General features: G+C 49.8%; 1 protein-coding gene across 3 annotated transcripts; it reads left to right on the top strand.

Moving 5' to 3' along the window:
• Positions 1-592: 592 nt before the first annotated feature.
• On the top strand, positions 593-7,460 carry LOC113881774 (HLA class II histocompatibility antigen, DM beta chain). 3 transcript variants are annotated; one of them, XM_027524856.1, is made up of 8 exons: positions 593-882; positions 1,993-2,179; positions 2,291-2,572; positions 4,401-4,685; positions 4,784-4,874; positions 5,963-6,079; positions 6,478-6,513; positions 6,862-7,459. In XM_027524856.1, the coding sequence occupies exons 3-8, from the start codon at positions 2,416-2,418 to the stop codon at positions 6,908-6,910; spliced, it is 735 nt and encodes a 244-aa protein (XP_027380657.1). In that variant the 5' UTR covers positions 593-882; positions 1,993-2,179; positions 2,291-2,415; the 3' UTR covers positions 6,911-7,459. The 3 variants fall into 3 exon arrangements, with proteins under 3 accessions (XP_027380657.1, XP_027380655.1, XP_027380656.1); XM_027524854.1 differs by lacking the exon at positions 1,993-2,179; XM_027524855.1 differs by lacking the exons at positions 1,993-2,179; positions 4,784-4,874 and having other exon boundaries at positions 594-882; positions 6,862-7,460.
• The last annotated feature ends 2,236 nt before the right edge of the window (positions 7,461-9,696 follow it).

The raw sequence follows: 9,696 nt of genomic DNA, 5'->3' as shown, positions 1-9,696 counted from the left end.
CTGTGTGTGTGTGTGTGTGTGTGTGTGTGTGAGAGAGAGAGAGAGTCGCTCAGTCGTGTCTGACTCTGCAACTCCATGGACTGTAGCCCACCAGGCTCCTCTGTCCAAGGGATTCTCCAGGCAAGAGTACTGCAGTGGGTTGCCATTTCCTTCTCTAAGGGAAACCCACCTGCAGACTGGTTGTTCTGTGGAACAGTAAGAGCTGCTGCTGCTGCTGCTAAGTCGCTTCAGTCGTGTCCGACTCTGTGCGACCCCATAGATGGCAGCCCACGAGGCTCCGCCATCTCTGGGATTCTCCAGGCAAGAACACTGGAGTGGGTTGCCATTTCCTTCTCCAATGCATGAAAGTGAAAAGTGAAAGTGAAGTCGCTCAGTTGTGTCAGACTGGTAGCGACCCCATGGACTGGAGCCCACCAGGCTCCTCCATCCATGGGATTTTCCAGGCAAGAGTACTGGAGTGGGGTGCCACAGTAAGAGACTAGTTGCTAAAAGCCCAGGGCAGGATGAGATCTACCTGGTAACTGATGATGCTGGGCTGAGATGCTCAATGATTTGTCTCTGTACTTGTCCCCGCCTACCTAGGCAATCTGACAATTCTCAGTTTGGAACGCTCAGATGATCTGGCAAGGAACAGGTTTATCTCAGGCCTTAGTAGCCCCAAATTGCTCATTTAGAGAGCATCAAGGGGCCCCGGGCAATACCACATTCCCACTTAGTGTGTGGAGATCCTCTACCCAGGCTGGGACTTCTGGGGTAGACGAAGACCCAGGGCCCCTGGAGGAGCTGGTCCAGGGGACCGAACTCCCCGTGTCTCCCCAGAGCAGAGCATGACTGTCCTCCTGTCGCTGCTGCTGGGCTTCAGCCTGGGCTGCACCGCAGCAGGTAAGGACTCTCCCTTCCTCTGTTCCCTTTGTATTGGGGGGTTCTGTTTTGCTATTGGATTCGGATACCCCAAAGCAGTCTGCTGCTGCTGCTAAGTCACTTTAGTCATGTCCGACTCTCTGTGACTCCATAGACAGCAGCCCACCAGGCTCCCCCGTCCCTGGGATTCTCCAGGCAAGAACACTGGAGTGGGTTGCCGTTTCCTTCTCCAATGCATGAAAGTGAAAAGTGAAAGTGAAACCGCTCAGTCGTGTCCAACCCTCAGCGACCCCATGGACTGCAGCCTGCCAGTTTCCTCCATCCATGGGATTTTCCAGGCAAGAGTACTGGAGTGGGGTGCCATTGCCTTCTCTGCCAAAGCAGTCTATCTCCCTATTATATACTCCCACAGCACTTTGTACTGTAGCTTTACAGCAATTTTTTGAATTTATATTTTTAAATTGGAGTATTGTTGATTTACAATATTGTGTTAATTTCTGCTGAGCAAAGAGACTCAGTTACGCACATGTATAGTTCTTTTTATATCCTTTTCCATTATGGTTTATCCCAGGTATTACTCTAGCTGCCAGAGCTACACAGTAGAAACTTGTTCATCCGTGTAGAAAATTTAATGTAATTAAGTTGTGTAATTATTTGTGTAACAGATATCTCTTGCTGGAATGTAGGCAAAGGTGATGACGGCCCTGTTGATAACTGCTGTGTCCCCAGTTCCTCGCACGGTGTCTGGCACACTGCGAGTACTCCAGATATACATGTGGCATGGATATTTAATAATGTATCCAGCACAGAACAAGCCTGACTCTTTGACCCCTTTTCTCACTCAGTCATTGGCCTTACTGAAAGTCTTAATCCTGGGTAAATCGTTGGGTTTAAACATGCAAATAATTTTGGGTCACTTGTGTCTCCATGCTGAGTCTTATGTAAAGAGGAAATGGGATCTAGGAACTTCTCTGTTAGGATCACCTAGTCCCTGAATCCGGAGAAGGCAATGGCACCCCACTCCAGTACTCTTGCCTGGAAAATCCCGTGGATGGAGGAGCCTGGTGGGCTGCAGTCCATGGGGTCGCTAAGAGTCGGACACGACTGAGCGACTTCACTTTCACTTTTCAGTTTCATGCATTGGAGAAGGAACTGGCAACCCACTCCAGTGTTCTTGCCTGGAGAATCCCAGGGACAGGGGAGCCTGGTGGGCTGCCGTCAATGGGGTCACACAGAGTTGGACATGACTGAAGCGACTTAGCAGCAGCAGCAGCAGTCCCTGAATCAGGACTTGCAGAGACTCCTGTTCGTGAGCTTGGTGAGCAGATGATGCCTCAGGCAGGAAGCCTGCACCCTCCTTACTGGATGTAACTGAGCCTTGGGCTCTGGCAGAGGACCCTGAGCCGCCCCCTTTCTCTGGCTCCTACAGGTGGTTTTGTGGCACACGTGGAAAGCACCTGTGTGTTGGACGATGATGGGGATCCGAAAGACTTCTCGTATTGCATCTCCTTCAACAAGGATTTGCTGACCTGCTGGGATCCCCTGCAGGCCAGTATGATTCCTCGTGAATTTGGGGTGCTGAACGGCTTGGCCCGGTACCTCTCACAGTTCCTCAACAATAATAGTTACCTGATCCAGCGCTTGTCCAATGGTCTGCAGAACTGTGCCGCGCACACCCAGCCCTTCTGGAGCTCTCTGACCCACAGGACACGTAAGGAGAGAGGGGTGCAGAGGGGCGGTGAGGAGAGGGGAGGCCTCGAAGGCTCCCTCTGTTGACAGGGGGGTTTGAGATGTGGGCAGAAAAGAAGCAGAAAAATGGGAGCACCTGTGATGTAGAAAGAGAGGGAAACAAGGGGGTTGACAGGGGTGGGGCTGGAATGCAAACCAGGTGGTGATATTTGAGCAGGCAAGGAGCTTCTGCAGGGAGAGTAAAAATGTTTTCCTTCGATTCAGGGCATCTCAGGAGACAGATCCAAGTTCAGCCAGGGGTTGAACTGTCAGAAGAACCAGAATGGCTTTCCCCAAAGTGCTTGTGCCTCTGCATCCCAGGTTCTGGTGTCCCGGGTCTAAGATGGGCCCAGGCATGGGACAATTTGGAAAGCCTCCCAGGGAATTCTGAAGCAAAGTGAAAGTGAAAGTAGCTCAGTCATGTCCGACTCTTCGCGACCCCATGGACTATACAGTCCGTGGAATTCTCCAAGCCAGAATACTGGAGTGGGTAGCCTTTCCCTTCTCCAGGGGATCTTCCCAATCCCAGGATCAAACTCAGGTCTCCCACGTTGCAGGCGGATTCTTTACCAGCTGAGCCACAAGGGAAGCAAACTCTCTCCCTAATCACTTGCATAGAGAATGACTTGAGATTGGCAAAAAAAAAAAACAACCCAAACTTGAAGTTCTCTATCTTAAAAAGTATTGTGTCTCAAGATATCATTTCTCAGAATTGCCTGGGAAGGTGCTTGTTAAAAACGCAAGTCCTGGGACTTCCCTGGTGGTCCAGTGGTTAAGAATCAGTGCTTCCGGTGCAGGGGGCACAGGTTCAATCCCTGGTCAGGGAACTAGGATCCTGAAAGCGGTGTGGCACAGCCAAAAACAAAAACAGAAATAAATTTAAAATAAAAACATAAAAATAAAAATGCAAGTCCTTGAGAGCTACTGCAGATCTGTTGAATAAAAATATCCAGGGATACAGGCTAGGGAATCTGCGTTTTAACACAGTATCTTGGATTTTTATTGAGGATTTTATTTGAAAGACACCCAAGCAAGCTGAAGGGTCACCTAGAAAAATAAATTACTAACAGACGGCAATATGAATGATCTGATGAATTAGGGTCCACCCTCATCCAAATTTAAGAGTTGGTCCTGAATTAGTCTTGCTTCCTTAAACTATTCAGGCTTGCCAGATGGCACAGTGGTAAAGAATCTGCCTGCCAATGCAGGAGACTCTTGAGATAGGGGTTCAATCCCTGGATCAGGAAGATCCCCTGGCGTAGGAAATGGCAATCCATTCCAGTCTTCTTGCCTGGGAAATCCCATGGACAGAGGAGACTGGCAGGCTACGGTCCACGAGCTCGCAAAGAGTCAGACACGACTGAGCACGCACACATGCCTTAAACTCTTCAAGGAAAAAATACTTTTTTTACTGAGTTAATCTGTTCAATGAGATTTGAGGACAAGGGTGTTTTCCTACTTTTGCTCACCCCCACCTCTAAGTCTGGATGACAATTTGCTTTTATGTACTTGCAATGAATACAATGCCTTCTGAAACAGCTTGCAGTTCAGCCCCAGCTTTTACTTACGGTGACCAAACAGGATTTTGGAGGAACAAGAAAGTAAGGAGCAGGGATGGAGTGGGAGACAGGAAAGAGTACAGAGGAATATATTCCAGCTTCTCATTTTCAGAGGGATGTGTGCAGGCCTGGGGTGAGGGCCGGCAGGGTAGGTGGGCAAAATCCAAGAAGCATTGAAGTAGGAGAGAAACCAGGTTGGAGGAAAAGCCAGGGTGGTGCCCTCCTTCGTGACTGTTTTTTCCTCCTGTGCAGGCCCACCGACCGTGCAGGTAGCCAAAACCACTCCTTTTAACACGAGGGAGTCTGTGATGCTGGCCTGCTATGTGTGGGGCTTCTATCCAGCGGACGTGGCCATCACGTGGAGGAGGAACGGGCAGGAGGTCCTCCCACACGGCAGGGCCTGGAGGATCATCCAGCCCAACGGAGACTGGACATACCAGACCGTCTCCCATCTGGCCACAACCCCCTCTTTTGGGGATACCTACACCTGTGTGGTCGAGCACATTGGGGCTCCTGAACTCATCCTTCAGGACTGGAGTAAGTGTGTAGCAGGCGGGAGGAATTTGCATTAAAGCAGAGAGCTACTGGAATTCCCTGGCAGTCCAGTGGCTAAGATTCTTCGCTTCCACTTGCAGGTTTGATCCCTGGTCGGGGAATTGAGACCCCCACATGTTGCTCTAGCGTGGCTGACAGTAACAACAACAACAAAGCAGAGAGCTACTGCAAGTGGGTGGTTGTAAAAAGAACACCAATACTTTGGCAGAGGGAATAAGCTGTAGAGAGGTCCACGGGACAGGGAAGAGAGGGAGATGCTGAAAATGAGTGAGTCTGGAGGAACTCGTGGAGAGTTCTCGACCAGAGATGGGGCCAGGGGATACTGGGACAGAAAGCGTTAATCATCCTTGCTGTTGCTATGGTGCTGTGGTTGGTGTTCCGTGCTTGTTGGAAGGTGGGAGGGGAGCCTGATTGTCCTGAAAAGAGGAAGTCGATTTGGTAACCATATTTTCAGAACCCCAAATTGTGATGCAATATTCTAGGATCTTCAGATTTCCACTGTTGTCAAGTCAGGGATGGGAACTGGAGAAATAAAGATCTCAGGAGAGCGAGGACCCTCTTGGTGTCAGAGAGGGGAAGCCAAGGCTGACAGAGGCTTTGATGTGCATGCTTGGGGGCTACCGCGTCAAGCCAATCATCGCTGTTTGAACCCCAGGACTGGAGATAGTTAAAGGAAAGGAATTTGGGAGGGGGACAGGATTCAGACTAGGACCAGCCCCAGGATGTAGGGGCTGTGGAGGTGGGGCAGAGACAGATTCTGGAAGGACCCATGGCCAATCTGAAAGTGGACAGGTAGAGACACCTAAGCCCTCGGATAGCAAGGAACTGCAGAAAGGAAAGGTGGAAAGACAATTTAATGGGAAAATGCTCGAATAAAGCAGTCAAGGGAGCAAGTATTGTCACCACAGGCAAATGAAGAGAGGAGTGGGGGGGGCCCTCCATTCTTTGGTCAGGGTGCCTTTGGGGTGAAGAAAGAAAACGGGAAGCCTGGAGGGCCCCCACAGTCTCAGAGAGCATCTGGAAGCCGGGGTACAAACCTGGGGAGAGGGGTTCCTCAGGGACCTGCAGGAACAGAGACCCACGGGACAGGGGTTTTGAGGAAAGGCTGCTTGCTCGGGCCTGGATTGGTGTGAGGCCTGGGACGCGGATGAGCACCTCTGAAGCTCTGGGCGGAGGTTGCAGTCAGCGAAGGCGCTCTGGGGACCAGCTCTGGGAACCAGCTCTGGGAACCGGTTGCAGTTCAGTTCCTGTTTCCGCAGCTCCTGGGCTGTTGCCTGCGCAGACGGTGAAGGTTTCTGTGGCTCTGGTAACGCTGGTCCTGGGTCTCATCATCTTCGTTTTCGGTCTGCACAGTTGGCGGAGAGCCACCTCCTCCGGTGAGTGAGCCTCCCGAAACGTCAGTCCCAACCTCTGCTCGCTTTGGGTTTGTGATTGGTTCTCCCGTGGCGTCCCCCATTGCCGTGGAGGAGACTTTCATCCACCAGGCCCGTCCTGGGCGGGAGGGATCAACTGAGAGATGGGGATCGACATCTACACACTACTGTGGATAAAATAGATCACTAATAGGAACCTGCTAAATAGCACAGAAAACTCCTAGGTACTCTGCAGTGGCCTAGATGAGAAGAGAATTGAAGACGAGAGTGGGTACAGCTGTATGTGTAACCAATGCATTTTGCTGTACACTTGGAACTGAACAGCGTAAATCAACTATAGTCTAATAAAAATTAAAAAAAAAGAAAAGACTGTCCTCAACTCAAATATTTTCTTCTCCTAGGCTACATTTTCCTCCCGGGGTCCACTTATCCAGAAGGTAATGTCTCTGTTGGTCTGTGTGCCTCCTGGTCCCTTGCAGGGGGTGACAGAGGGTGTTATGTCCTGTGCTGACGGCGGGGGCGGTGCGCGTCCACTGGGATCAGGCTGAGTGTGATTGAAGCTGCTGCTGTTGGGCTCAGGAGCAGAAAGCAGGAGCACCGACCCCTTCCGCTTCTGCCCAACAGTGTGTCTGAATGTGGCTCCTTAGTGCTTGGTGATCTGAAATTTTCCACATCACTGTGTTAAGGGCTCTGGCATGGATGGTTACAGGGACAAACGATGGGGTCAAGTTGGCTCGAAGCGTTGAAGCGTTATTCATTTTCATTCCTTTTCATTTCTTCTGCAGGTCAGCACAATTGATAGAGGCAGAACCCTACAGCTTTCCCTCCACGTGAGAAGGAGTTCTGAACTCTTGGGGATGCTGCTGGGGCCCTCCAGCTCCTCCAGCCCTCCACATCTTCTTGGACCCTATGGTTTCTCTATTTAATTCTTTGAATTTCCCAGTCTTCCCTATGTGAGGGCTTTCCTGGTGGCTCAGCTGGTAAAGAATCCGCCTGCAATACGGGAGACCTGTGTGTGATCCCTGGGTTGGGAAGATCCCCTGGAGAAGGGAACGGCTACCCACTTCAATATTCTGGCCTGGAGAATTCCATGGACTGTAAAGTCCATGGGGTCACGAAGAGTTGGACATGACTGAGCGACTTTCACTTCACTTCACTTCACTTCACTTCCTTATGTGAACCTTAGTAACTTGGGGAAACTCATTCCTGGTAAAAAATATTCTGTAACCAAGGTGCTGTCCATATGCAGAGCCCAGGGCTAAATATCTGGGGTGAATATCATCTGGGGAGGAAGGTCAAAGACCCTCTTGGGGGCCCCCCTGTGTCACAGAGGGCGTGAGTCACTGTTGATTGTCTCTGAGGAATAAACTGGTAGAATCCTGTTTTTTTCCATGTTTTTTCCTGTGGTCCTGGGGAGGGACAGTGGGCAGTCGGGGCTGGGCTTGATTCGCTCTTCCTGGAGCAGACGAGTTGGTGTTTCCTCCCATTTTCCCATCTGGACACGACGGAACTGGGGGCTTTCTGCTGGATAATTCATAAGAAGACTTTAAACTTTGGTGGAAGGGAGTCACAGAGTCAGAGATAGTAGGAAGTTAACAGTTTTCTGAACTCATAAGAGATCTTAATGAAGCTTAAATGAGTTCATACTTGTAATTGGCCAAGAACATTACCCGGTACCCAGCCAGCCCACCGCGGCGAAGTTAGCTGTTAGCAGTCACTCTACTTTCCGGGCCAGGCTTCCTACCAGCTTGCTTGCTCTGTTTCATTTGATCTTCATCACAACTCAGGTAGTCAGGGTTCAAGGGGCAGAGCTCAACTTCAGATCTGAATTCTGGGCTGTTATTCCTTCCACAACCAGCATAGGAAAGGGACCACAGCTCAAGTGCTTGTAGGCACTGGGTAGGTGCTTTATGCTATATCTCATTCATGCTCCACAATCACCCAGTAAGGGGGAAGTGGTCTCCTCCAAGTCCCGAGATGAAAGTGAGGTTCAGAGAGGTTAAATAGCTTGCCCAAGATCGAACAGCAAATTCTCTACAGGATGTCGGTCTGCCTGAGCTGGAAGTAACTAGGCTGCTGTATTCTGAGGACTTTCCTGCTGGCGAACATACCATTCTTCAGAGCCCCCCTTCCATTCCCTCCACCTGGAGCTCACGGGGCATCCACCGTTTGGGGCTGGATTTCACACAGGGCAAGAGACGTGCTTTAAAGAAAGCCGAGCACCGAAGAATTGATGCTTTTGAACTGTGGTGTTGGAGAACACTCTTGAGAGTCCAAACTGCAAGGAGATCCAACCAGTCCATCCTAAAGCAGATCAGTCCTGAATATTCATTGGAAGGACTGATGTTGAAGCTGAAACTCCAATACTTTGGTCACCTGATGGGAAGAGCTGACTCATTTGAAAAGACCCTGGTGCTGGGAGAGATTGAAGGCGGGAGGAGAAGGGGACGACAGAGGATGAGATGGTTGGATGGCATCACCAACTCAATGGACATGGGTATGGTGGACTCCGGGAGTTGGTGATGGACAGGGAGGCCTGGCGTGCTGCAGTCCATGGGGTCGCAAAGACATGACCACAACTGAACTGAACTGAACTGGAGAGGTGCTGATCATTCCCAGTGAAGGGCGACACCTGCTGGGCCCAGGTGGCATTGTCTTTGGAATGAGAGTTGGATTCTAGAAAGAAAGCAGAAATGAAAACAGATACTGGAGGAGTTTAGCCTAACAGAAAGTTGTGGACAGAGAACAAGCGGTTAAGAATGCACGTCTGCCAAAAAAGAAAAAGAAGAATACATGTCTGTGTGTGCGTGTCTATGTAGGAACATGGTAAGCAGAATCTGATGAGCTGGGAGAAGGGGTCAGAAAGACAGACAGTGTGTGGAATCTTCCTGTCTTCATGGTGGTCTGTGTGGGTTCCTGGTGGGTGGGATTGGGTCCCTTCCTCCCTGCATGGTCTCTGTCCTGATGGGGGCCTGGAGAACAGTGCGGGTAGCACTGATTGTACAGACTTCATATCCAAGGCAGGTGCTCAGGCATAAAAAAAGAAGAAAACAATTCCATTTGCAGCAACATGGATGGGCCTAGAGATTATTTTACTAAGTGAAGTCAGAAAGAGGAAGACAAATACCATGTGATATCACTTACATGAGGAATCTTAAATAAGATACAAATGAACTTATCAATGAAACAGACTCACAGATACAGAGAATGGATGGAGGGTTGCCAAGAGGTGGGCTTGGGAGAGGGACAGATTGGGAGTTTGGGGTTGGCAGATGCAAATTATTGTATATAGAATGGATAAACAACAAGGTCCTACTGTAGAGCCCAGGGAGCTATAGTCAGTATCCTGTGATAAATCATAATGGAAAAGAATATAAAAAAGGATGCGTATATATAAACTCCGGGAGTTGGTGATGGACAGGGAGACTGGGGTGCTGCAGTCCATGGGGCTGCAAAGAGTCGGACACAACTGAACAACTGAACTGAACTGATATGTGTGTGTGTGTGTGTAACTGAATCACTTTGCTGTACAGCAGAAATTAACACAACATTGTAAATCAACTATGCTTCAACTGAAAAAAAAAGTAGGTGCTCAGGGTTTGTCTAGTCAGTGAGTTGAT

Source organism: Bos indicus x Bos taurus, chromosome 23, assembly GCF_003369695.1.
Source record: "Bos indicus x Bos taurus breed Angus x Brahman F1 hybrid chromosome 23, Bos_hybrid_MaternalHap_v2.0, whole genome shotgun sequence".
NCBI lineage: Eukaryota > Metazoa > Chordata > Mammalia > Artiodactyla > Bovidae > Bos > Bos indicus x Bos taurus.
Note: the sequence above shows the minus strand (reverse complement) of the source record. Positions and strands in the feature narration are given on the sequence as shown.